Genomic DNA, 27,265 nt, shown 5'->3' with positions numbered 1-27,265 from the left:
AAAGCCCTCTGAGATCATTGAGTCCAATCTGTGACCAAACACCAGTGTCAGCTACACCCTGGCACTGAGTGCCACGTCCGCTCTTTCCTTAAACACCCCCAAGGACGGTGACTCCATCAGTTCCCTGGGCAGTCCATTCCAATGTCTGACCACCCTTTCTGTGAAGAAATTCTTCATTGTGTCCAACCTGAACCTTCCCTGGTGCATCTTAGAGACTATATGCTCTGGTTGGGATATGAATTGCTCCTGGTGTGAAGCTTTTTCAGCACTTTGCGGGCTGTGTGTGACATGAGAGAGCACAGCTGCAGGGCTGGGGATCGCCGCCAGGAGCACCCCAGCACCGCCTCACGGAGCAGCTCAGCCGCTGCTGCGCAGGCTCCCAACGGCCACAGCTCCCGAGGCACACGATGGAGAATTGCGAGGTTTAGAAAGTGTGAATAACACTCATAATTTATAATTATTTCCCTTTTCGCTTATGGCATAGGGGAATGCAGCGCATCAGCGCCAGACCCCGGGCCATGAACGCACCCCCGCGGGATGACTTGGTCCGGCCCGCAACTCTCCCCGCCGGCCCGCCCGGATGGTGCCGCCCACGCTGGGGCTCGCCGTGCGCAGTGGGAAGATGGCGGCGCCCAGGGCGGCGTGGGACGGGCGGGATATGCCCTGGAACCGGCTGGACTTGCCCTGGCCCGCGAACAGCACCACGGTGCCGCTGGCGGTCCAGCACCCCGCAGGTCCCGGCGCGGTGCCGAGGGGGTGGGGGGTGTGTGAAGCCGCTCCCGGGTGGTTGCAGTGGGTGGTCTGTCGGTGGGAGCCCGAGGAGCGGCCGGAGCGGCCGCGGGCGCTGAGGTGGTGCCCGGGTCTCTCCCGCAGTGAGGTTGCTGTCGGCGCTGCGGCGGCGGTGCGACATCGCCGGGCAGCGGCTATCGGGGCCGGGCCTGGCCGCCGAGGGACACGTCCTGCGCTCCGTGCTCTACGCGTACCACAGCAGGCTGCTCCGGCACCGGCCCTACCTGGCCCTGCAGCAGGTGAGCACCAACCCCGCCTGGGTGGCAGGGACCCGGCACCTGGGTACTCCCGGCCCCCATTCACCACTCCCCGAAAAGCCTTTGTAGTAGTACGTGGCACCCAGGGCATCGTGCAAAAAAAGTTTGGCCGCAGGTGCATTTTTATTCTCTCATGGTTGAGCCCAGTGGGTTTCTTGGCCCTGTGCAGCAAATGCAATTTCCATTTTCCAGCCCTGTCTCCGTACTGCTGCTGAGACCTGAAATAGTACAATCCCATATCTTTGAATACATGAATAATACAGGGACATCATTCTCAACTAATTGTAATAATGGGGGGGAGGAATAATAATCCTGTCCTACTTATTAGATACTTTCTGTTTTAATATGAAAAGTGAACATCTTGCCAGTTTTCCAGGAAAGGAGTTGTCAGCATCTTCAAGTAACTGTTTTGAAATGGAGTAGGAATGGTGCTTACCTTCTTGCTTTATGTGTTTTCCTTCTTGACATCCTGTAATAAAGGCTCTTGTATGTAGCAGGGAAATGCAGCACCAATTAAACATGGGCTACTCCAGTCCTTCACTTAATTTACAGAAGAGTGATGAGGGGATGTTTTTCATCATAGTGCAGATTTAGAAATGTCCTATAACATCCCATCACACAAACCTGCAGTGTGGGCTGTTAAACTGATAAGGAGAAAGTGTCATTTAATATAGTGACAGTTCTTAGAGCAGGGCACTCAGTCTCTCAAAATCCTAGTCAAAGGAGTTTTCTCCTAGGTAGAGCAATGTTTGAAGCGCCTATGGAAAATGAATCTGGTGGGCTGCCTGGAAACTCTGGTAGAACTGATTCCCAAGTAAGTGTCATGATCCCGTATCTTGTACTATCCATTAACTCAATCTGCTAAAGGAGGAGGATACTAGGTCATAACCAACTCTTCATTCCTCTGTCAACACAGGAAAAATGCTTCCAAAGCCGATGCAGAGTGCTTGGTTCCCAGCCAGCCTATGTTGGAAACAGTGGCTTTGAAGGTATTGGGAGGCTGCAAGCTCATACTGCGTCTACTGGATTGTTGCTGTAAAGCTTTTCTGTATCCTTTTTTCACCACAAAAACATTCTTAGAGTTCACCAGTAGCACCTCATGAGACCAAAACTAAGTCTTGTGTAGGCCCTGTATTGCTGATGGACTCAACTGTGCAATTCATATGTGCAACTTGAAGTTTCTTTGATAGCCAAACACTTTCTTTTCATGTTATTATGTAGGTTGTTTGGCCGGCAGCTGTTCTGGCCTTGAGCAGTCCAAAGTTTGGATACTCATCTCATATTCCAAGATATCACCTTGTGAATTGCCTCTAGTTGGTGTGTTCAGCAAGTCTCATTACATGCTGTTTATTTTTTTAACTTTAACTGCTGTAATCTTCAGCTTGTCCGTTAAACACCTCTGCTCCAAGGAATTCATACTCCTGAATACCGTGGCTTCAGGGCTTCTGAGCCGGCTCTGGTTTGTGTGTTCAAAAGTCTGTCTTTGTGTCTGTCTGTTTGATGTGCCTGTCAGGGAAAAGAGCTTGTAATTAGGCCTCACTGCTAAGGCAGTTTTATTCAATTGGGAGTAGGAGAAGGGAAGGTCCCTCCATGCCTTTGGACTTGATTCTAGCACCTGCAGAGTTGTACATGCAGAGAGCGACTTCTTACATGCTCTTATGGAAGTCTTTGTTCTTAGATCTTAGCAAATTGTATATACCTCTAATGAAATCACAGTTAGTGTCAGCCTGCCACTAACACCTGGTAGACGTGCAGCAAGGACTAAGTGCTGCCTCATGCTGAAATGGAAAGGCTGGGATAAGCATGTTCTATTATACCGCTGAGTTTCCCCAGGAAATTGGTGTTCTGGTCTCTCTCATTTGGGGAGAATAACTGCTGTCTGTAGCTGAAAGAGTAACAACATTTTTGGAACAACTTTCTTTGGCACAAGAAACCTTTTAACTCCAGGAAACTTACTGCAGGCAATTTTATGGCATCAGGCCTGAGTTGGTGCAGGGTGCTTTTGTGGGAAGACCTCATGGCACCTTGGATGTGACCCAAGAATCTCATGGGTCCAGAGTGTGGCACTCAGCAAAACTCTATGGAAGCAGAGGAGCTCCTGATCAGAATTTACCAGTTAAGTCACTCCGGCATTCTAATCTGGAATAGTTCCTTAAAGCTCACTCTTAAGGAAAGCAGGATAATGGAGTATAGAAAGGTAAATTTGTACTGAGGGGAAACAGGGAAAGAGCAGCTGAGCTGAAGGTAGTTGTTCAGTAAGCATCATGTTTTGCTCGAGGAGACTCCATTCCTTTTTCTCCTCCATCTTCAGGATTCAGTACAGGTGTGTGTTGGAGACCCTCATGTTCTTGTACAGTGCCTTGTTGACAGTGCTTCATCTGGTATCTGAGACCCAACAGACCCCTTATATCAAGGGGTTTACCTTCCCTTCTGATATTGGCGACTTCCTTGGAGCTGACATATCTTCTGAGGCAAAGAAGCAAAAGGCTAAAATGCTTACAACAAAAAAATCTACCAGCTGGATGAAGAAGCTTTTCCCAGCAATGCCAGAGGCAGTATCAAAGGTTGGGAAAAAGAGAAAATCTGAGACCTGTACAAGTGCTGTTAAAAAGCATAGCATCCTGTGCGCCGTGGACATTGGAGAGACAGTTGTGGTGCCCACAGCCAGGAGAGGTAAAGCCTTGTGCCAATGTAATGCTTTCTGACATCTCACAGACTGACTGCAACTTCTGTCCAACAGGGCCAAGCAATTCTACTACCCACAGTATGGTTCTAGTGCAAGCTCCCTGTCCTTGAAAGAAGAGAATGCTGCATGCGCCCTTGCCTTTATAAAGCTGTGTATAATGTCATTATCATGATTTTTTGGGGGGGTTCTTTTAAACAGGATAAAGGCTGGAGTGAAGCAGGTAATGAATGCAGTATGCAGGTCCTGAAAATAGTTATTCGTACTTTCCTGCTTTTGCATAGCTAAGAAGCTATGGGCACTGTGTGCAGTCCATACAAGAGTAGGTAAGGCTGTAGGCACAGGATGCACAGGAAGTATCCCATGATTGCTGGTTCTGAACTGTGCCCAAATATTCCTCTGCAGTCAGGGCTATGGCCAGTGACTGCAGCCATCCACGTGTTTGTGTGAAAGCTTTTACCCATTAAGTTCTCATTTGCAGCCATCTGTAAACCTCTGCATGCTCTCTTCATTCCTTACTAGCTGCAATGCATGACAAGTGTAGTCCCCTTGAGTTTGCCTGGAAATGTTGAATACAGGTGTGAGCCTGCTGAGAGCTTTGTGGCATCTCTGTGCAAAGAAATAAAACTATCTCAGTGTTGTAATGGGAACTCTCCTTTCTGTCTGTAGGGAAGCACCCAGGGTTTGATGTGAAGAGCTTGCTTAGGCCAGCCAGACATCCAACACAAGAGGTTTGTATGGTACTGTTTTACATGTTAGGTTGGTGGTTCGGGTTTTTTTTACACAATAGTTTTTTTTTTGTATTTTAAGGATGGTAACACTTGAAACACAATATCCCTGATTGAAAATGTCCCCTTTTTCTGCCTTATTTTTGTTTGTCTAACTACTCGGGCTAGTGTGGAAGGTTTGCACAGAAAATCAATCACTACTTATTTCTGCTTAGGAATTTGTAGGTTTTTCAAGTGAAATACAAATTCTAATTATATGCCTTTTGTTTTTGTATTCCACAAAACAAGACTGCTCCTTGCATTTCCCCTTACAAAATAAGGAATGTTCTCACAAAAATCCCTGTGTTCTGCTCTTTTCCAGCAGAAAGGATCACACACATCATCTTTTTAAAACACTTTTTCTGTTACTGTTTGTTTCAGGGTCTAAGCATTGCATCAACACCTTTTAAAGCAAAATCATCACCACTTTCATCTCGAATAGCAAAATCACAGCACACTGGATCTCTTGTACAGATGGTCCAAACAGCTGCATCATTTGGGGAGCTGTCAGAGGCACTCAGAAAAGCTATTCTGTGGTGCAAAACCAACAAATTCAAATCAGAAGCTTATTTTCTGCGTAACAAGTTGTTGAAAAGCAACCGGCTGCACCATGTGGAGACTCAAGGATGCAGGTAGTTTTGCATGGGTGTGGGATTTCTGAGTCTAACACATCCCACATTATATTTTAATGTTATGTATTTTGCTGTAATATAGTGAAATACAGTCACCTAAGCCATTCTTTTAAATCTCAGGATTACTAGTTCAAGTTACTGGGTGCTCTGACCATGGGCATTCTGTTTAGCTTCAGTCACTTGTGATTTAAAAAGGATTTAAAAGGCTAACAAATGTACAATACTTAGGAGGGAGGATGAAAATGCAACTTAAATCATCTGCATGTTTTACAGTAACAACCATATGAGGCAAGGGTTGTCTTTATTCACACTGCCTTGGCTACTATTGTACAAGGTGCTGTTCTGTTTCCTTGGTATGATAAGGAAAATTAGAGAGATGAGTAATAACAAAATCTCTCTAAACTCCAATGAAGTAATACTTCAGTAGCTGATAAAATTCTGTTTTGTGCACTTTTCTCCCCTTAAGCTTGAAGAAAAAGCTGTGCTGTGTCAAAACATCTGTCCGTAAATACCTCCTGTACGGGTCACAACACATGCGCTGGTCAAAGCAGCAACTCGGGGCACGGTTCTGCCGAAGGAGGATCAGATCATCTGAACTCTTGAAGACGGCTCTAAAGACTGGTGGGCAAAAGCCTCCTGACCTTTTTGGGGTCTGTGAGAACAGTGCATCACTCATCCTCCCAGCTTACCAGGATAGGTCTCCGAGTCAGGAAGAACATTCCAGCATTGATACAAGACACGTCAAACAAAGCACAACAGGGACCCCTAAGCAGCTGCTGCTGGAAGGAAGCCCTTGCCCAGTTTGGAAAGAAGCTGCTGAGAACATAGATATTGATTCTATTTTTGCAGCAATAGGTGTCTGACCCTGGACTTGAAGAAGGAAAGGGGTCAAGTCATTCTAGTTTCTTTGTTTTTTTCAAGTAAACCCCTCTGAATTCTAATGGTGTATCAGTAACTCGCATCCTGAATTCTGTTAAGAAAGTAACAACCATTTTATTATGTTTTTGTAAAACGGCTTTTTTTAATGGCTTATTTTTATATTTTAAGGGTGTTCCAAATAACTGAATAGTGTCCATCCTTTTACCTACTCTTGTCCAGGAACCCTTACTCAAGTGTCCCCTCTCTATATGCTACTCTCAAATCCACAGTGCAAATAGTTCCCATCCATGGCAGAAAGGTTGCAACTGATCATTCACTGCTGCTTTGGACAAAAGACTTGCAAACATTTTTCCAAGCCTTACACTCTTCTGTGCTGCTTGTAGAGGGGCAGCCTTGATGTGCAGTATTAATGCTGTTTCAGCATTTGTTACGCTTGTTCTGAAATGAGGAGTTAACTGAACCTACTACCCCTGAAATGTTCCAGAAGTAGGGAAAAGCACAGCTGTGGCCTGCAACAGTAACCCTGTATTGCCCACCTTGTATGAACTGATCAATGTACCTTTAGTTATGAAACATGGGCAGAAACTTACGTTTTATTCAAAAAGCACATATAGAGCACAACTTTGATACTAGTTTGGGCTTAAGGTCTTTATACAGATAACCAAGATCCATTTTCTGGGCTTCCTGTCACAGGAATACCCAGTGACAACTGAAACAATTTTAGAGAATCATGAATCATCAGCCCTCCAGCCATCTGATTTGACACAGGCCTACTTCAAACAGATTCCTACCACTGCAGGAGTTTTTAGAGCTCTGCTTTCCATTTCATCAAATGGTATATACCTAAGTATACCACATACAATCACGTAACATTTCAGCTGCTTGAGTTGTTTCTCAGAAAAGGCTGGGACTGAGAGCAGACATCCCAGCAGTGACCTCCATCCTGAAAAACCCTTGCAAATAACACACACAATCTTCCTACTTACTGGGCAGCAGGTGCCCAAATAATGCCCCAGTGCAGAATCAAGACCCATAGTTTGCTTCATCAAAAGCCTTTCTGGCTCGTTTCAGTTCTTCATTCATAGTTAGGAGGTCTTTAACTCTGGCAAACTTCCGGGGGTCCTTGCGTATTAGAAAGACAATGTCCTCAACCTGTACCCGACCCTGCCGCCCAATGGACATGGCCTTGTGTGTCTGTTAAGAGGGGAAAAAAAAGGTCAGCAGCGTTCCCTTTGCCATGGTGGTTTTTTTTAAGCTCTCAATTCCACTTTATTTCCTGTCATTTTATAATAAGTAAGCAATTGCAGGTTCTGGCCACCATCATCCTAGTCATTAGAGAACTTCCCAGTAAACCATGGATGTACTCTGCTGTCCCTAGCTACTTACACTCCGAATATAACCACTATATATACATCACATAATGGTATCAAAACTAAGGCCAGATTACACACAGGGCACCCAGCCTGCAGAATGGCTGAAGATGAGGGCACAACTTGGGAGCAATGTGAGGTAACCTTATCAGAGAGAAGTGGAGGGCATTTTGATAAGGATAGGAAAGGCCAGCCTTTCAAAAGAAAGGGGAATGTTCGGATAATTAGAAACAGTATCCAGGTCTGGAAGAGAAATGGCCTCAAGCCCAAGAATGCATTTCTTTTGTAGAGCAGAGCAAAGTTCCCATTCATGTACAGATACTGGGCAAACATAAAAAGTTGACAGACTTTCAAATCTGAGCTTTATCTTCTGTCAGGTGATACAGTAATGCTGCAGTGAACCCCAAAGTTGGTTCAAATTGGGTATTTCTCCTCCTACAACACTAATCTAACTGCTGCTTAAAGACTTCAGTGTTCTAAATCCACATGAAGCACGATCCATAAATTTTGCTTTATCTTGGGGAAAAAAATCCAAGTTTATGTTTCTCTTACTAATGCCATGAGTTTGCGGCCTGGGATAACGCAGTTTTGAATCAGAGGTATTAACCTCCAGAAAGCTAAAGTTCTGGTGACGATGTTTTGACCATGCCATCTAAAGCTAACTTACCATTTCAGTGATAAACTCTATTACCAGGTCCTCAAGAATGTCCACTGATTCTGTGTAAGGGTTCTGGTCGTCCCCGAATCCATACATCATGCACCTTACTGCACAAAGAAACAGCATGAGGCTTCTTTCATCCATTCAGTGCTGCACACATCTAGTTAGAGCTCACCAGCCTGCACACTCCTGCACCAGGATGGCACTCTCATCTGCCAGGCAGGACAATTCTTGAGGAAACACAAGAGATAAACAGAAGCCAACAAAAGCCCTGTAGGGGACAGCAGCTGTACACACAGAAAAGCATGTTTGAGGACAGGCTCTCTGAATATTCATTTAGGCTGCAAAGCACTGCACAGTGACAGCGCAGCTGACTTGGGGCACAGCTAGGTTCAGAGGATGCACTAGCGGCATTTCTGAGGGGGGTCTACGTGTCCGATTTATGCAATTGCAGTCAAGGCACATTATGAAAGCCGCCGTTTTGCTAAGAAGTGAGTTTTGGGACCCCGTAGCTGTCAGCTCGGGGTTTCAGGTGAGTGACCCGGCCCGACTTACGCTCTTTGGAGAACAGTCTCTTCCTCCTGCCCTGCCCGCCGTCCAGGCCCCCGGCGGCGTCCTCCGCGTCCTCTTCAAACTACACGGGCACAGCGGAGGGGAGGCCGCAGTCAGCAGTCTGGCCGCAGTCTGGCCCCGGCCCCCTCCCGCCACGCCCTGCCCGCGGCTGGGCTCTGGATGCCCGGGAAGGGCAGCCCCTCAGCCACTCACCGGCACGTCCTCCTCCTCATCCGCCATGGCTGCGCGGCGGCCCGGAACAGCTTCGGCGGCCCGGCCCCGCCCCGCGGCCCCGCCGAGCTGCGCAGGGCGGGACGGCCGGGCTGGGCGGTGCTGCCGCGCCTGCCCGTGTGGAAGCCACCGCCATGTGGCGGTGGCGTAGATCCGGTGGCCCTCCCCAAAGCTGGATACGACTCTCATTGTTGGATTGCCGGATCGGGATAGCGTGGTTTAATAGTGAACTCGGGAGGTGTCTGTTAACCCCCCTGCTCGAAACAGGGTCAGTGGGTTTGTTCGGTTGGCAGGGGCTTTGCCTTCCCTTCAGCAAGGCACGCTCGCTCATGTTGACAGAATCATAGAATGTAAAGGAGTTGGAATTGCGGCCCTTAAAGATCATCTAATCCCAGCCCCCCCTGCCATGGACACGGACATCTCCCGCTAGACCAGGTTGCCCAAGATAAGTCCCCTCTTTCAGTTTGTACCCATTCCCCCTTGTCCTATCACTACAGCTCCTGATGAGGCCCTGGCTGTCTTCTCCTTAGGATTCCTTCACATACTGGAGGTTTCCACCTTCTGGACAGCCTCAGGTCTCAGCTTGCCTTTGTAGGGGCGGTGCTCCAGTCTTGTTGTATTTGATACAGTTGCTGTCAGCCTCTTTCCTCCAGCCCTGCCCTTGAGAATGTCCATTGTTCCCCCCAGTTTGGTGCCCTAGGCACGTTTGATTGCAGTGCAGCTCCTCCTCCAGATTACTCATAAAGATGTTAAACTGGACATAATCCAGAATGGGTCCTTGCTGTGTTCTACTTGTAACTGCCATGCAACTGGAGTATGACCCGCAGGCTTCTATGCTCTGAGCTCAATTCAACCAGTTTTTACTGATCTGCTAGTGCACCTGTCCAGACAGCAATGTTCTAATTTTGGACACTGTTGCAAAAATACTGCCTTTGTAGTGCCAGGGTTATGGTGACAGACCGGACCAGACACAAGACACAGTAGAGGAAGAAAGTGGAGAAAGTACTTCTGAAAGACCAGGGAAGATGCACAAGGTAAAATCCTTTTCTGTGGAAGCTAATACTCACAATCATTTCCGTAAATAACAGCTGTAGAAGAGGGAAGATTTTACCAGGTAATGACAGGAGCCTTTAGTGAAGCTCATGCACTGCAAACAACTAAAGACATTTGCATTTAAAAACCGAAATGAGCTCTACTGTATCAGTATGCTGCCAGGCCCACCCACCACTCATCAATGAGGGTGAAAGAAAGGGATATCTTGCAGCTCCTCACTCTGGAACTCAGTTCTTTAAGAACCTGGCAAAAAAAAAAGTCTAGTAGTGTGTCAAGACACCTGCTTACCCAAAGCCTGTAAATATAAGTTTTATTGTTTAGGAGACTTGATTTTATTTACTGTTTTGTCATAGGGGCAAGGTCAAGAATCAAACTGCAGTGTTCTCTCCTGCTAAGCAAAATGCAGTTCTTCCAGTATTTGAAGCACTTCTGAATAAAAACAAGACATGTCCAGAGGTAAAGCTGCTTCTGAAGGAGAAGATGGCACCTAATGTTCCATACACACCAGTCTGTATAAATATCCAGGTTTTTTATACAAATTGACGTATTTAATGTATTTAAGTGGTTAGTAAAAGACTTCCTAGCACTGTAAGGAGTTTTGTTCTGAAGAGGGACTAAAACCAGCACTGCGCTCTTTTACATATTCAGGGTTATTTACATATTGAGGGTTATTTAGTCAAGGCTGAGGCCCTGAAAATTACAGCCTTGACAAGATTAAAGCTTTTGGAAGATCCCAGTTTTAAGATACTACAAAAAGACCTTTCCTTAAGTGTTCACTTTCACCTATTCCATTTGTATAGCTGCTACTGCATTTCTAGGATCGTGCATCCCTTGGGCTGTTTTGCCCTGCAGCATTTGGGGATTAGAGATAAAATATCAACAGAATCACAGGTTTGATCACTAAGATGCAGAAGCTAGAGAGCCACATTTACTGCATTCCTCACATTCTCTTCTTGCATGTATGCTGAAAACAGATCTTGTCTCATGTCTAGTGTGTTACAAGAAATTGCATACTGCAAGGAAGTGATATTTCTAGTCCTTTTGCACTGTCAGAGTGGTTTAGAAAAGCACTTTCCTTTTCTTGAGGTTTAAACACTTAATGCAAGTAACTGTGGCAACTGCATAACCACATTTGGCCAAGAAATGACCAAGACTGAGTGTCAGGATTTGACACAGGCACTTCATAGCTTCCTTCAGACTAAGTTCTCCTGTGTGACTGCTGCTATTGATGGCTGTCCTTTTGTCCAGTTCTGCTTTGTAACTGGACAGTTTCAGGTGCTCTGAACAACACAGCTGCTGTGGGATGCAGTTCCTCTAAGGAGTACAGGACACATCAGTGTTGTGCTTCAGCTGCCAGGGTAGAGCCAATACAGATCATGGATGGTGTGCCTCAGATCTGGCAATGCATCCAAATGGAGCTGCAGAAATTCACGCTGGATCTCAAAACAGAACATAGATGCAGCACTGACTTGTGACAGTGTGCAGGACAGGGCTCCTCTAGATGTCAGTCTTTTATTCCACTCAGTTTCAAGCCAACACTCATAGAAAAGCAGATCCCTTTAAAAATCCATTCTTTCCTTCATCCTTGGGGAATAGGGACAACTCAAGTCTGCAAGCAAGGCATGCTATCCTGTTGCACCTACTGAACGCAGGACACACAAGAGTTAGGAAAGTAAAATATACAAGACATCAAACACACCTTCAGACAACAGGTTGGCTACTTCCACTCTGCATGGCCTTAGAGCAGGTAGGTTGCACGGAGATAATTTTTGGCCCCTGCTATCCTAACTCTAACTCCAGCTGAGAGACGTAAACCTCTGTGTATCAGTCAACTGGGCAGTACAGTTTGCTTAATGTTAGGGCTGTAGTTTTTCTTTCCTAGATTAAATGTCTCTTTATTTATGATACTATGAGACTGTTTCTAACATCCTAAATATAGCAGAGGCTAGGCATGGAGTAATAGATTTTTGAACATTTCAGTGTAGGGAGAGGAAATGATGTATTAAAACTTCCCTTTTCTATGGAGGTTCCCTAGTTTTTTTCTCCTGGGCACAATCATGTAGGTTTTATGAAACGGTTTTATAATAACCTAGATTAATTCACACTGCAAACTTCCTGAACTGATAAACTTAATAAAGAAAAAAATTAACTTTATAAATACTAATTTATTCAAAAATACCATGAAGTAACTTGGGTTATTTACAACAAAAACCCCAGACCTCTGGTTCTGGTACCTTTTGTTCTTGATGAGCCAAGCAGATCAGCAGGTCTTTTCAGCTGGCCTCAACAGTAGGCAGGTTTCCAGTAACATGGGCTACAAAACACCTGAGCAAGTGAACCCCTGAGAACTCCACAGAACTGTGGAAACAGAGGCATAGATGTTCAGTGCCAGATATTGCTGTGTCTTGTAGTAATAAAGGCAAACAGCCAGTGGCTGTGTTCAATTACAGTAATTTCACGAATACAAGCCGCACCGTTTTGACCAAAATTTTGCTCCCATACCGGAAATGCGGCTAATACTCAGGAGCGGCCAATATGTGAATAATTTTCTGACATTTTCAACCCCGGGAGTGCAAACCAAGTCAGTGCAAACTGCAAAGTCGAGCTCCTGCCAGTAAAACCCTGCATTTATGTGGTTGTTACAAATTGGTTACTCTGTTGCACGGCAGGTGGAGCTGCTCTGTGCAGGCAGCACAGGGGGTGGGGAAGGCAGGGCAGCTCTCTCCTGCTGGCCCCACGGCTCGGGGGAGGCAGGGGCTCTCTCCTGCTTGGCCCCGCGGCTCAGGGGAAGCAGGGGCAGCTCTCTCCTGCTTAGCCCTGCAGCTCGGGGGAAGCAGGGGCTCCCTCCTGCTTGGCCCCGTGGCTCGGAGGAAGCAGGGGCAGCTCTCTCATGCTTAGCCCTGCAGTTCAGGGGAAGCAGGGGCTCTCTCCTGCTTGGACCCGCGGCTCGGGGGGCTCCCATCCCCGCGTGCCGCCGCCGCAGGAGCAGGCAGGCTATATCCCCGCCTCCCATCGCCGCCGCAGGTGCCGGTGGGCTCTGTGCCCCCCCTGCTGCCGCGGGGCAGTGCCGGGCCGGGGTGACCGAGCCCAGCGGTGGCCGGCCCCGAGCGGCCCCGCCAAGTGGCAGCGCCGAGCTGGGCCACCCAGCCCCGTCGGCAGCCCTGAGCCCTCACGGCCCGAGCTGAGCCAGTAAACCCCGGCCTGCTGCGGTTCTGTTACTATTTGGCAACTTTGTTGCACGCGGGTCCTCCCTGTGAACGACAGAGCGGCTTATACTCAGGTGCGGCTTATTTATGGACAAAAACCAAAATGTTTGCCAACACCCGGCAATGTGGCTTATACTCAGTGCGGCTTGTATTTGTGAATTTACCGTACATGTCCCACAATGCACCTTGGGAAGAGCCTCCACTTTGGCTGTGTAATCCAACAATTACAGCTCTTACTGTTACCAGAACTCCAAATAAAATGGCAAAGCCCACTACTGTGCAGCACAGGAACTGCTGCCCCACACTGAGAAAGGCCAAAGGAAGAAGCACCCTTGGAAATAAACTTCACTCACTTGCAGAGAAGGGGGAAGAAGGAAAGGGACATTCTCCCATTAGCAGCCCACCCTCTATCCTTGGGGCACAGAAAGGTGCTGCCTCTAGAGCAGACAGACTTGTTTTAGGTATCTTGACCTACTGAACTCATTACCAAAAAGGAAACAGCAGCAGTAGAGAGGAGCTTTACCTGACCAAGAACAACTGAGGAAAGCATCCCTGAGTGCTCTCCTTTACAAACTCCTGGATCTCCAGTACGTTCTTTAACAATACTCCCCTGGAAGCTCGGTCAATTTTTGTTAACACCATCTGCATGGATACAGAAAGGGAGGATTAAAAGAAAAAAGATTATTTTGCTGCTAACGTGGAACATCTGTAAGACCATCTTACAAAGCAGTCTGAAAGCTCTGGTCATATCTAGGGGGAAAAATGGTCTAATACAGTTCACCGAAACACTTCTGTAGCCTGCATAAGGAGTGGGCCTTTTCAAGCTGCTCAAGCTGAGCACTGAAAAAAAAAAAAACCTATTTAATAAAAAAAAATCCCTCTTAAATCCCACTTAAATCCCATCTCCCTTAATACATTATAAACATACTAACAATTAAGGGTGTGGGGTTACTGCTTAGGTAGGTCAACTTGCATAAGCTCAAGTGGAGGGTACACACCTTTATAGATTACCTCTACCTTATAACCAATCCAAGAATGAAGCATTACACACCACATAAGGAATCCCAAACTCTTCCAGCATCTCTATCGCAATGTGATCTGTTTTCTGGAGTCCAACTACACCATCAACTAATAGGAAGGTCCTCTTCAAGCTGCCAGAAATACAAGCAACAGTAACTGTCACCATCATTTCATGCCTGCTCTGCTACTTCCAAATTCATAAGCAAAAACAAGTAACATGGGGTCTGGGGATAGGAAGAGCCAAGAAAAGCCACACATGAAAACGCATGAGGGTTAGCATAGAGCAGCACCTCAATCTTTCCTGCTGTTTTGATCTGTCTGAGCATGAATGAGTGACACTGCAGAAGCTTCCAGGGAAATTATGTCAGAACTAATGTATGGAAGCAGCTGCCCCTCTGCATTTTCTCCCCTCATTACATGACACTGTATAGGGGTGTCTGTCTGGCTCTCCCTGTGCTGTGAGGTACAGGCAGGTCCCTTACTTGTGCCGTTCCTGCAGATAGGCCTCCACCATCTCAACAAAGTCCTGCGGGGCACGATAGCCGTATCCTGGCATATCCACCAGAGTAAAGTATTTTCCTACTTTGAAGAAATTAATCTTCTTGGTATGGCCCTGAAGAGAGGATTTTGGCAAGATGAAGCACTGGGGTGCCTGTTAAAACTGCTGCTTTAATCAGTGTACTAGGAGATGCTCTGCAAAACATCTCTATACCAGACCCCTGTCCCCCAGAATACTTTAAACTGCCCAGTCTCCTACTCGTGTAGCAATTCTCAAAAGTTCTTCTCAAAGGGCTTTAAAGCACACCTGCTCAGGTTGTGGAGCTCTTTCATCTGCCTGAAGAGCTAGGCCGGGCTCCTTCTGTCTCTTTCTGGGCTAGAGCAAGGCCAATGCCAGCCATGAGGATGGCCACCAGAGCTGGCACTTTCTAGCATTTCAGGCTATAATTTCTAGCATTTCAGGAGCTTGTTCCCTCCCACCCTTCTCAGTCCTATCCTCTGGACTGGTAGCAGCTTATGACCCAAAGGGAGGGAAGTTAAAAACGCCACTCACCGGAGTTTTTGACACTCTAACTTCCACTTCTGGAGCCAGTGAAAACAAGGCCCGGATTAAAGATGATTTCCCCACATTGCTTCGGCCGATGAAGCACACCTACAGGGAGAGAGGCAGGGAGGACACATCTACACCTGCCCACTCTCGCTGCAGCCAGTCCTGGTCATTTCCCAGCCCCTGCTGCCAGCGGCCGGGAATAGCGGTGTCCTGTGCCACGGACATGGCAAGCGGCTGAGTTGCACAACAGGGAACAACAACAAATAAACGATTTTTTAAACAGCAGTAGTAAGTGTCCCACATAGTGCGCAGCGCTCTGACAGAGCTGCACAACCACTCCACCCCCCATGATCCCCGCAGCTCAGCCCGGTCCCGGCCGAGGGGCGCAGGAGCAGCGCCCGCCTGACCTCGGGCAGGGCCAGCGGCGGGGCATGGTCCATGCGCACGGCGGAGCTCACGTAGTCGATGGAGTGTCCGCGGTCGGACGTGAAGAGCGCCTCGGCGCGCTGCAGGGCGGGCAGCCCGGGCTGGAAGAGGCGGAACTGCGCCGTGTCGGTGCCGGGAGCCAGGTACCGCTCCAGCTTCTGCAGCGGGAACACGATGGCAGTGCGGCGGCTCCGCTCCAGCCGCAGCACCTGGGACAGGGCGGCCAGCGGCGGCAAGGCCCGGCCCGCGGCACCGCCCGCCCGGGGCAGCAGCATCCCGGCGGCTGCAGGCGGGGCCCGGCCTGCCCGGAAGGCGGCGGGCGGGACAGCGGGGCGGGATAACGGGGCCATGCCCTGGCTTGTCCGGACCCAGCCCGGGGCTGCCGGGGCCGGAAGTGCGTGTGTGCCCGCCGTCCGCAAAGACCGGAGCTCCCCCGGCCCGGCTGCTTATAGAATCGCGGAATGTGCGGAGTTGGAAGGGAGAAACAAGGATCATCACGCCCAACACCTGGCTATGCACAGGGCACTCCAAGAATCACACCATGTTCCTGAGAGTGTTGTCCAAACACTTCTGAACTCTGTCGGTACTGTGACCATTTCCCTGGGGAGCCTGTTTCAGTGCCCAAGCACCCTCTGGGTGAAGAACGTTTTCCTGCTATCCAGCCTAAACCTCCCCGACACAAGTTCAGGCCATTCCCTCGGATTCTGTCACTGCTCACCACAGAGAAGAGACTGATTCCTTCCCCTGCACGTCCCCTTGTGAGAAAACTCCTCTTACTCTTCTCCAGGCTCAACAGACCAAGCGACCTCAGCCCCCTCCTCATACGGCTCTCCCTCAAGGCCCTTCTCCATCCTCATCATCCTACTTTGGACACTCTCTTATAATAGCTTTCTATCCTTCTTATGTTGTGACCAAAACTATATACAATATTCGAGGTGAGGCCGCCCCAGCTCAGAGCAGAGCAGGACAATCCCTCCCTTGCCTGGCTGTGATGCTGTGCCTGACTCAGATTTAACTTTCCAGCGACCAGGACCCCAGGTCCCTTTCCATGGCATTGCTTTCCAACATCTCATTCCCCAGTCTGTCTGTACAACCAGGGCTGCCCATCCTTGTTGAACTTCGTATTGTTGGTGATTACCCAGTCCTTTAATTTATGGAGGCCTCTCTGCGTGGCCTCTTCCTTCGAGGGAGTCAACAGCTCCTCCCAGTTTTGTATCATGTCTTCAGCTCTGTCTTACGTGTGTTCTCAGGCCAAGTCCAGCCACACTGTGGAGCTGCTGAGCTCCGTGTGATGATATTATGGTTCGGGAGGGGGCAAAGCAGCCCTGTCCTATAGCACCATCCACCTCCCAGCTGCAGCCACCAGTTTTCCAAGTGCTCGTATGATAAGTAAAAAAATTAGGTAATTTCAGAACAAAAAAAAAAAAAATCAATTTCTTCAAGGAGAACTATGTAGAGGTCAGTTTTATTTTGAATAAAATAAACCCAAAACAACCACAAAACTGTTGGCACCTGTGTTCACACTATAGTAAGAAGACCCCTGAAGTTTTACTACTTAATTGATGTGTATCAGATTGCTGTTTTCCTATCAAAAAAACACATAATGCTTTTTACATTGTTCTCCTTCATGACTACAGTACATGGGACTGTAAAACCACAGAAATAAATGTATGTCCTTAAAACATTTCAGCTTCAAAGTACAAGGATTTTAACGCCATCAAATATAAGTAAACTGCATGAGTATCTTTATAAAAGTAATACATTAAAGTACCCTTTCAACCTTTCACCCAGGCCAGCCTGGACATCCTGCAGAACACTGCCTTTCCTTTGAGACAGAGACCCCCTTTTTCCTCTGTAGTCACAGCCCTCTGTTTAAAGTCCTGTAAGTCTGGATAGTTTAATTATTATAATTAATAGATTCAAGGCCAGGAAGGACCGTTAGAAGATAACAGAAGTGATATCCTACTTTGTGTATTGAGCTCAGTTACAAAGCTATAGAGAAAGAACTTTGATCCCTTAAGAAAAGGGCAACCAACAACATACATGTTTCTCAGAGATAGCTTTGAATATTTTGTAGTAAGACAGACTAATACTGGAATCCATAAGCTGCTTCTCAAATTTATGATCAGTGAAAATAGTTACAGTGAGAAGTGAATGGTGTAAACCTATGGAAAAAACTTGTATTCTACCTCAGTCCTGTAAATTAAGTTCTCTTAAAACCTGCTTTGTTTCACAACAAGACAGAGCTGAAATGTGTGTAGCTCAGGACAGACCACAATCACTTCTAAGTATGCTACATGCATACTTGGAAGAGTGCTCCCAAATAAATCTACAGATGACTTTTATTTGGCTCCAAACTAGTTTGGAATCTACAGGGCAGGCCTCTCTCCTGTCACTGCCTATACCACACATACTTATAAATGCCAGGAAAAAAAGGCAAAACCTTTCAATAATTACTTCAGGAACACCACTAATCCTTTTTTTGGGGGGTGGGTACTAAAGCAGTAACCTAATTGAATTGAAATCTGTAGTGAATCTATTAACAGAAAAAACACACTGGCCAGAGAGAGACAAGTTCATAACCACACCAGCAGGCAGATTTCCCCATTTCTATGCCAAACTGTGATACATGCAGAAGAAAAGTACTTTTAGCTACTTATGCCTCAGAGTCCCACACAGCTTACAGCAGCAGATTTGCCTGCTTCAAATTACCCTGCAGTAGTTCCCCCTGCCAGGCACACGTTCTGCAGCACATTACACCAGACCAGCCGGCCAGACACGGGAGGGAAGGCAGCAGAGAAACTGATCGGCCCATTTAACACCACATCTGCAGGTGTGATGATGGGAACAGAGGTGTCCAGTTCACTGGCCAGGGTCCCAGCCACTAAGTCTCTCTTTTTAATGTGACTATGTAGGTAGCAGAAACAAATTAAGGTGGTATAGGGCCTTTTGAATACTTCTAATTGTAGCAGAGGGTGGGATAAACAAGAACATCCAGTGAAATCACATCTAAAACCTGGAGACTGGAACTGTACATTTCAGTAGAAGGTGGGTTTTTTTTTTCCCCTTGGACCAAACTACAGTCTAGGGAGCAGACCATACCGAGATGGAAAGTGGCAAGTTACTGGGTACAGAACTGGTAAATTACCAACATTTAAGCCTGCTTTGTATCTCCCCTGAAAGATTGCTTTCTATTGTACATGTTATTGCCAAACATCAGGCATTCACGCTGACATTGCCTATGGCTCATGTCTGTGGCAGCAGATGTCTCTTTTCAGTTGCTGGTTGTGTAGTTCAAATGTTAGGGAATTACTACAAAAGTAATTTAGTCCACATTAAAAACTCTGACAATCATTCCTCTGGAGTTTGAAAGAGAGATCTGTAACCACTGACACTGACCTAAATCCCAAACAATAGTCAAGAGCATGGAGCTGAAAGGAAGTGGCAACCCCAGTTGTCTTGTCTGGTCTGATCTTGTCTATCCCAGCATTGTGAGACAGGTCAACCCATCATTCCTTTCAGATATCTGTGTGAGAAGAGCAGCTGTGAGCCCAACTGGACATGGAGCTCTGGGAGAGCAGTGAGGTGCATTTAGGATGGTTGATTCAGGTCCTGTGAACCAAAACCAGCTGAGGTCTTGAGTTTCATTTCCACCAAGATAAACTTGGACCAAATATTGTCACGAAGAAGCATGCTGGAAAGGACAGGGTGAACACACCAGCTTGCCTGCTTTCTTTTGTGATATTAACAGCAGTACTGACTGTGTCTGAATCTCTGCTTCCCCTTAAAGTGCATCTTATCTTCTTTTCACTTAGAAGGTGGTTTAGGAAGTAGAGTTATTATGATGTGGCATTTTAAAGGCTAAATTACTTGTAATTACTAAGAAGCTCTGCATTTTCCTCTATGCAAACTATGAGACTGGGGGCAGGGAGAAGCATCTCTAATCCCAAGAAGGAATTCAAGGCCACAGATGTTTCAAGAGCTGGATATTCTGAGATATTAAGAAAAAATAGTTAAAAAATTAAGATACTCATTATACACATTAGTGGGAAAGGATTTTTTGAAGGTTCTAAAGTGATGAAAGAGAGAATCATTATTGTTCATGTGGCAGCTAACACTGCTAATCCCAGCTGAAAAGTCATTTCCACTGGTTTTACAGAGCTGAAATTCTCTTTTCATTATCTGTGTTAAATTTGATGTGTTTTTTTCTTTTTTCTTTTGTACCTAAACTTACAACATCAATGCTAGGAGAAAAACCAATGAACATCTCTTAAAGTTAAATATTTTGGGGTTTTTGACTGTTAAGTAAAAAGAAAAAGAACTTTTTAGGGTGAGTGCTGTTGCTTGCTTTGAGTGGGAGATGGAGAAGAGAATGCAGCTATAACATGTTGTCTTGGGTTGCAATACAGGATGTAACCAGAAATGTGTATTCTATCACCATCTGTTGAAGCAGTGTGGGGCAGTGATATCTCCAAGGAACATATTATCTGCTAATAGGCCATCTTTAAAACCAGGTGGGGCAGTCATCTTTATCTTTTCCACAACCCATCCTTCCTCCATAAAGTTATCTTCTGCTAATGGCCCATTGAGTCCCACTGTGTGACTGATAAAATTACATCATCCCACTGGGAGATGCTCCAGCCAGGGGGAGGAGCCGAGCCTTTCCTACCAAGATAAAAACTGAGATGTGGAACACCAAGGTATCCCTTTTTCCACTGGATTCCAGAGGAAAACCAGACCTTTCCACATCATCACTGGACCTTCGGAGGAAAACTGCACCCTTCTACAGGACCACTACTTCAACTGAACCACATCTGTCGCTGCAGGAGGACTGTAGTCACCATTTAATGGGACTGCTACCACTACACTGACTGATGGGGTGTGAGGTTGTACTCTGACTCTGTCAGCGCTTTGGTTTGTTCTTCGTAGTACTGTATTTCTATTTTAATTTCTCTAGTAAAGAACTGTTATTCCTAATTCCCATATCTTTGCCTGAGAGCCCCTTCAATGCAAAATTATAGTAATTCGGGGAGAGGGGTTTACATTCTCCATTTCAAAGGGAATCTTCTCCCTTTCATAGCAGACTCCTGCCCTACAAACCAGGACACCCTACAAACATTTCCATTCACCAGTTTCTTTCCACTAACGTCCATTGACTTATGTCAAAAAATTCCCCACAGATTTCTCATGCTTTCTTAGTCTGAGTACTTGAAATAGTGGAGGATAGATCACATTCAGCCTTAGTATTCTGTGCAGCCACAGTGGGGATAATAGACACAGCACAACATTCAGAGCAGTGCCAAGGTCAATCCCAGACTAGCTGAGCTATCAGACTTCCAGGCCACATCATTGGAGTGCTGCAAAGGGTTTTCAAATGCAAAACTTCCTTCTTCATCTCCTTAGCTTGCCTATCCTGGGAGATTGCTAGGGAGCATCTCCATTGGAAAAAAAATAACCTCACTCTTTGTTGTCAGGTGAAGATATCCTGTTCATTTCTCAAGTCAAGTATCTCAGGAATTGGAGAAGTGAAACATTGTCCTGTTGTTCAAGTAGAGACTTAAAAATTCCTCGTTTATTTGCAACCACTTGACCAAAGAAAAGAGAGCTAGACTCCAGTGCTTTGGGCATCCAAAAGTGAGGGGAGTTAGGTTTCATCTGGACATTCCTGTCCCTTTCCTCTCATCAAAGATATGTCAGTTCATCTGGTCCTCTGAGCCACTTCCTCCTCCCTTTTCAGTCACCTGCTCACAGAGCGTTTTTGTCAGTAAGCCCAGTCTTCCTTGCACCATCTGGGGCTGTGCTCAAGGGGACCTTGCTGGGAGGTAGGCTAGAATGTAACCACAAAGTGTGACAAAAGGAAGCTTCGAGGCATTGTGACCTGCTCAGGAGCCTGAATGGGTGAACATCATGCATTTTAAGGATCTTAATGCTGATTTCAAGAGAGCCACAACATTTTCCTCAGCAGGAGCTGTGTGCCTTTGCTGTGTGTCAGTGACCCAGAACTGGCTCCAAGTAAGCTGACAGGCCATTGCATTGAACTGAGTGGAGTCTTTCATCCCCACCAGCTAGCAGAGATGTGCACAAGTTGCTGTGCCCTGGCTGTGTGCAGTGCTGTGCTGACTTTGCTGCGCAGCTTCTCTGTCTGAAGCCAGCTCAAAGCCAGCCCAGGGAACTCTGCACTCTCAGCATCTGCACAGCATGGATGTGGCCTGCAGAAGCTGTTAGGACAGGAGTCCCAAAAGTGATGGGAAGAAGAGTTTCAGACTAGGCTGCAGGGAGGCCTTTAGTACTTTTATCACCTACACTCAACCCCAGCAGTACTTTGAAACAGGAGTAATATTTTATTTACTTACACATGTGTATAAAGGGTTCACAACAGCTCTGAATTCAAAGTCAGGTCCACCTGTTTCAGTCTTGTTATTTAATGTAAGCTTCCCTGAATAGAGAAGGACTCTGGGAATGTGGGCTTCACCTTCACCAGCCTTACCTACCCTCCAGTAGGAGTTGTGCAAAAGGAAATTTATTCTCATCAGGACTTTCAGGTGTGTGGGTGGTTCTAGGAATAAGCAACACCCAACCACAGAACAACCAGGAAGAGGCGTTATAAGCATATTGTGCCACTTTGTGGTCACAAAGATTATAAATTATATCTCCATAGCCAACCTGCTGCATTATGCCATCCTACTAGAGGACTTGCTACGCGGTGGGATCCGTGAGCTAGAAAATGAGCACTGCACACTGGCCTTCATGGCATGGTGAACACAAAAGCTCAGATTACAGAGTCTGCAATTGCAAACATTCAGACAATCAAATCTGAGGCAGACCTGTCACTCATCTTCCAGATATCCTGGATGAACTCTGTTGGAGTCAAGAAATGGAATAGCTGGAGGAACATCAAAGTGCATCAGACATGTAGATAGAGAATTTTTGCACCTGCCTCCACAAAAAATGATGCTATGGATACTTTCTCATAACTCCATATGCAAAATTAAAGTATTTGTTACAGAATATGCAAATAAAACTTCTGAAATTCTTTTTCTACCATTGTAACAAGTTCTAGGTTCTAAGACAGGTCATCAAAAGACAGGAAATTCACTGACAAGTGTGGTAGACATTCCACTCTCTGAAATAATTAAATCGGTTTTAATGCCCTATACAGTGAACAAGGCCATTGCATACTGCAATCCAGCCTTAATTTTACCTTCTTGCCAAATTGCCAGACCAAACCACTGTTGGGGTGAGCACTTTGTGACTGAAACGGATCTGACAGTACACAGAGAATCATGATACCTTCCCAGAACCATTTCCAACTTCAGAGATCTACTAATTTATTGACACAGAAAAAGACAGCAGGGGAATTCTCACATGGAGAAAGTCATGGTATCTTCATGAGAAGTCAACAAAACTGGGCCAGCTTAAGTTTGTACCAGATGGGGCTCCAGTACTCTGATATTCATGTCATCATTGGAAATGAAGTTCCTGGAACAAATTTAATTTCTGTCTGCACTTGGTTAAAAGTTAAAAGCCAGCTTTTCACTTCCTATACTCCTTGTTGTATCAGTTGTTAATCTGGAATCTCTTGTCAGCAAGGACTTTAAACTGAGTAAAACCGCTTCAAACAGAGCAGATCACAGAGACTGCCAAATATCTGATGACTGCTGCAATCCCCTCCCCACACTCCAACCTGCCTCGGCTAGCTCCAGGTCAGAGATGGGGTGAATTCAGCATGGACAAAGGAAATCCCCAAGGAGGCTCTTCTTCCCAGGATAATGCAAGGCTTCATTCCCAAAGGGGTCCAGGGAAAAAAGCGCGAGCATGGGATTTTTCAAACCTCGGCAAGGGGTGGAGGAACCCCAGATCACAGCCAATCAAACCCGGCAGGTGGAAATGGGGAGGGACAGGGTTAAACCATATGACAGACCACGGGGGAAACACGGGAGAAACCATTTCAGTGGAAAATGTAAATCAAAACAGTGAATTACAACAGATTACATTTATGATAATTAACATAAAATGGCACTGCAATAACCCACACTGAAAACCACAGGCAGAGCCTAGATCTGTGCTCGAAGAACTCAGAAGACAGGGAAAGTTCGGTCTCTAGCAAGGCTGTGAGGATTCTTCATAGCACCTTTAACAAAACATGCTTGATTTTCTCTTCTACTGTGTGGAAACAGGTACAGTAATTTCACGATTATAAGACGCACTGAGTATAAGCCGCACTTCCGGGTGCCAGCAACTTTTCATTCTTTGTCCATACATAAGCCACACCTGATTACAAGCTGCACATTACAATACAGAGTGTGATAGAAGGTATCTATTCTATCACCATCTGTTGAGGGTGGGGGCAGTGATCCTTATCTCAACGGTAGATATTCTGCTAACGGGCCATCCATTGAAAGCAGGTGGGGCATTGTTCTTTATCTTTTCACAACCCATCCTTCCTCCAGCGAGTCATTTTCTGCTAATGGCCCATTGAGTCCCACTGTGGGACTGATAAAATTACTTCATCCCATTGGAAGTTGCTCCAACCAGGGGGAAGAGCCCAGCATTTCTTACCAAGATAAAAACAGAGGTTTTGGGACACTAAGGGAGCCCCTTTCTCCACTGGACTCCAGAGGAAAACCGGATTTCTCCACATCACCACTGGACATCTGGAGGGAAACTGCACCTTCTACAGGAGCACTGCTTCAACTGAATCACATCTGTCACTACAGGAGGATGCAGCCACCATGGAATGGGACTGCTACCAACACCCTACCTGACAGGGTGTCAGGTTGTACTCTGACTTTGTCAGGGTTTGGAGTTTGTTTCTTTGTAGTACTGTATTTCTATTTTAATTTCCCTAGAAAAGAACTGTTATTTCTAATTCCCATATTTTTGCCTGAAAGCTCCTTGATTTCAAAATTATAATAATTTGGAGGGAGGGGGTTTACATTCTCCATTTCAAAGAGAAGCTTCTGCCTTTCTCAGCAGACACCTGTCCTCCAAACTAAAACAGCAACTTTTTGTTCTTTGTCCGTTTATAAGCCGCACATGATTATAAGCCACACTTTGGGTTCGGACCAAAATTTTAGTCAAAATGGTGCGGCTTATAATCGTGAAATTACTTCAAAGCGTATTTTTAATTGCACTTTTTGGCAATATCTTCATCCTCAGCTATATCTCAGGCTTCAGCTTCAGCTATTCCAGTGTCCTGGCTAGATAGACAGGTATTTGCCAAGAAAGGCAGGCATCCCTTCCTGAGATGGAGAGTGAAGATTGTCTCCCTCCAATTTATATACAGTAATTTCACGAATACAAGCCGCACTGAGTATAAAGCGCATCGCCAGGTGTTGGCAAACATTTCGTTCTTTGTCCATACACAAACTGCACCTAAGTATAAGCCGCTCTGTCATTCGCAGGGAGGACCTGTGTACAACAAAGTTGCCAAATAGTAACAGAATCGCGGCCGGGCAGGGTTTACTGGCTTGGCTCGGGCCATGAGGGCTCGGGGCTGCCCACGGGGCCAGGTGGCCCAGCTCGACACTGCCATTCGGCGGGGCCGCTCGGGGCTGGCCACCGCTGCCTCTGGGTTCGCTCGCCCCGGCCCGGTGCTGCCCCACGGTGGCAGGAGGGGCACAGAGTCCGCCGGCACCCATGGCGGCGGTGGGAGGCGGGGATGGAGCCACCCTGCTCCTGCGGCGGCGGCACACTGGGTTGGGAGCCCCCAGAGCCGTGGGGCCAGCAGCACGGAGCCCCCTGCCTCCCCCCGAGCCACGGGGCCAGCAGGAGGGAGCTGCCCCACTTTCCCCACCCCCTGTGCTGCCTGCATGGAGCAGCTCCACCCACCGCGCAACAGAGTAACCAATTTGTAACAACCGCATAAATGCAGGGTTTTACTGGCAGGTGCTCGACCTTGCAGTTTGCACTGACTCGGTTTGCACTCCCGAGGTTGAAAATGTCACAAAATTATTCACATATTGGCTGCTCCTGAGTATAAGCCGCATTTCGGGTGTGGGAGCAAAATTTTGGTCAAAACGGTGCGGCTTGTATTCGTGAAATTACTGTAATTTGGACATTAAGGGGCTCTCAGGCATAGATATGGGGTTAGGGATAACAGTTCTTTACTAATATATCTACAAGACAAACAAAAACAACATCAACTATGAAAATTAACGACAAAACAGAACGGTAACTCAGTTCCAGTTCTTTTTGGCCGCAGACACTCTCTTCCTGTGCTCAGTCCCAGTGGTGGGGGCACAGCAGGTGCAGCGCAGCTGCGGAGGGCTGGGACAATGGTGGCAGAGGCCCAGGTGGGACAAGGATGGGGGAAGGACTCCCCCTGCTCACCGTGTGGGTCGCGGCACTCGGCTGGGTGCTCAGCAGTAGCAGGCCAGAGTGGGGAAAGCAGCAGTGCAGTGGCCGGCAGCAACGAACGTGGCTCCCCGCGTTGGGATCGCAGGGGGGATGGTAGGTCGCAGGCCCGGACATCTTCCTCAGATGACCAGGGGTGAGAAAGTGCCTGAGGGAGCACAGCTACATTCCCCGCCTCTTTCCCCGCTCTGGCCCCTGGTCTCACGGTGTTCTCCCTACCCTTGTTTGTCACTAGGCATTGTCCTAGGGTTTAGCTAACTAATTTCTTAACATCACAATGAAGAAAATTCCACAGAGAGAAGAAGAGGACAACCCAATCCCCAACACCCAGTCTCTCCACTTTTTTTCGTTTACATTAAATGCACACTATGTTTCTAAGGAATGCAGCCATAAAATCCTGACAACTTTCATTCCTCTACATGCATTATTTCTTCATCTAAGTAATCCTCTTTCCCACTCTGTCCTTTCTCAAGATCAGATGTGGCAATCTGGTAAAGTTCCCCCTGTCTGGAAAAGAGGAAACAAAGGCCCTCCCATCTTTTAAAAAGGAAAATAATGAAGACACAGGGACACTACAAGATCAGTCTCATCCTCTGTGCCTGGCAAGATCATGGAGCAGATCCCTCTGGAAATTATACCAAGGCACATGGAAAGTAAGAACACGATTGGTGACAGCCAGGATGGCATCACTGGCAGATTTGAGGGCCTTCCATGATGGGTGAAGGAAGAGCAACTGCTGTCATCTACCTGGACTTGTACTAACAAAGCACATGACAAAGCTGTACAAACAAAGCTGTCCCACACAACATCCTTGTTTCTAAAGTGAAGAGACCCAGACCACACCACAGTGGACAAGGATTTGGCTGGATGGTCCCACTCAGCACAGTCACTGGATCAATGTCCCAGTGGAGACCAACAACGAGTGCCATTCCTGAGGGGCTGGGGCAGTTTAACACTTGTGCTGGCTACATGGACAGTGGGACTGAGCACTCCCTCAGTGAGTTTGCCCACGACACCAAGCTTTGAGGTGCAGCGAACACATTGGAGAGAAGGGACCCCATCCAGAGGGACATGGACAGGTGTGAGAGCTGACCCTGCACAGGGCTTCAACAAGGCCAAGCACAAGGTCCTGCACCTGGGCCAGGGCAATCCCAAGCACCAACACAGGATGGGTGGAGAATAAATCAATAGCAGGCCTGAGGAGAAACACTTGAGGGTGTTGGTGGATGAGAAGCAACGTCCACTTGCAGCCCAGAAAGTCAAAGATCCTTTTGCACAGCCTGGATGTGCTTGGCTTTCTGGGCTGCAACCAAAGCAATGTGGCCGGCAGGGCAAGCA

General features: G+C 47.0%; 3 protein-coding genes across 12 annotated transcripts in view; 1 reads left to right on the top strand and 2 right to left on the bottom strand.

The window, feature by feature from the left end:
• LOC116992901 (protein spire homolog 1-like) overlaps nucleotides 1–10,071 on the bottom strand; it is a 44,588-nt gene extending 34,517 nt beyond the window's left edge. For 7 of the 9 annotated variants that reach the window (XM_042779049.1, XM_042779043.1, XM_042779044.1 and 4 more), the window contains exons 1-2: nucleotides 8,801–10,071; nucleotides 8,591–8,669 (exon numbers count right to left, since the gene is read on the bottom strand). In XM_042779049.1, the coding sequence (XP_042634983.1) occupies nucleotides 8,591–8,669; nucleotides 8,801–9,007 (286 nt within the window). In that variant the 5' untranslated portion in view covers nucleotides 9,008–10,071. Of the gene's footprint in view, nucleotides 1–1,482; nucleotides 2,553–8,590; nucleotides 8,670–8,800 lie in introns of all 9 variants that reach the window. The other 2 variants (XM_042779047.1, XM_042779051.1) reach the window with 1 other exon arrangement.
• Nucleotides 504–6,963, top strand: NEPRO (nucleolus and neural progenitor protein). The gene is given in 10 exon segments (XM_033053008.2): nucleotides 504–569; nucleotides 572–734; nucleotides 874–1,028; nucleotides 1,784–1,860; nucleotides 1,963–2,094; nucleotides 2,428–2,505; nucleotides 3,358–3,719; nucleotides 4,399–4,460; nucleotides 4,878–5,128; nucleotides 5,595–6,963. Coding segments are annotated over 10 exon segments (1,728 nt in total). The 5' UTR covers nucleotides 504–518; the 3' UTR covers nucleotides 5,992–6,963.
• A 93-nt stretch (nucleotides 10,072–10,164) lies between the features above and the next one.
• On the bottom strand, nucleotides 10,165–15,936 carry GTPBP8 (GTP binding protein 8 (putative)). Of its 2 annotated transcripts, none has more exons than XM_033053009.1 (7): nucleotides 15,553–15,936; nucleotides 15,149–15,247; nucleotides 14,580–14,710; nucleotides 14,129–14,228; nucleotides 13,601–13,719; nucleotides 12,106–12,229; nucleotides 10,165–11,513 (listed from the first exon to the last, which is right to left on the bottom strand). In XM_033053009.1, the coding sequence occupies exons 1-6, from the start codon at nucleotides 15,919–15,921 to the stop codon at nucleotides 12,145–12,147; spliced, it is 903 nt and encodes a 300-aa protein (XP_032908900.1). In that variant the 5' UTR covers nucleotides 15,922–15,936; the 3' UTR covers nucleotides 10,165–11,513; nucleotides 12,106–12,144. The 2 variants fall into 2 exon arrangements, with proteins under 2 accessions (XP_032908900.1, XP_032908901.1); XM_033053010.1 differs by having other exon boundaries at nucleotides 10,165–11,510.
• Between the last annotated feature and the right edge of the window lie 11,329 nt (nucleotides 15,937–27,265).

The sequence above is a fragment of the Catharus ustulatus genome, chromosome 2 (assembly GCF_009819885.2).
Source record: "Catharus ustulatus isolate bCatUst1 chromosome 2, bCatUst1.pri.v2, whole genome shotgun sequence".
Taxonomy (NCBI): domain Eukaryota; kingdom Metazoa; phylum Chordata; class Aves; order Passeriformes; family Turdidae; genus Catharus; species Catharus ustulatus.
Note: the sequence above shows the minus strand (reverse complement) of the source record. Positions and strands in the feature narration are given on the sequence as shown.

What these genes read in the sequence shown, in the direction of transcription:
- GTPBP8 (XM_033053009.1), bottom strand. Translation starts at nt 15,921, where the DNA reads ATGGCCCCGTTATCCCGCCCCGCTGTCCCGCCCGCCGCCTTCCGGGCA. An exon ending in TTAGAGTGTCAAAAACTCCG is followed by an intron (nt 14,711 to 15,148) that starts GTGAGTGGCGTT and finishes TCCTCTCTTCAG; the next exon opens with GGCCATACCAAGAAGATTAA. An exon ending in TATCTGCAGGAACGGCACAA is followed by an intron (nt 14,229 to 14,579) that starts GTAAGGGACCTG and finishes TATTTCTGGCAG; the next exon opens with CTTGAAGAGGACCTTCCTAT.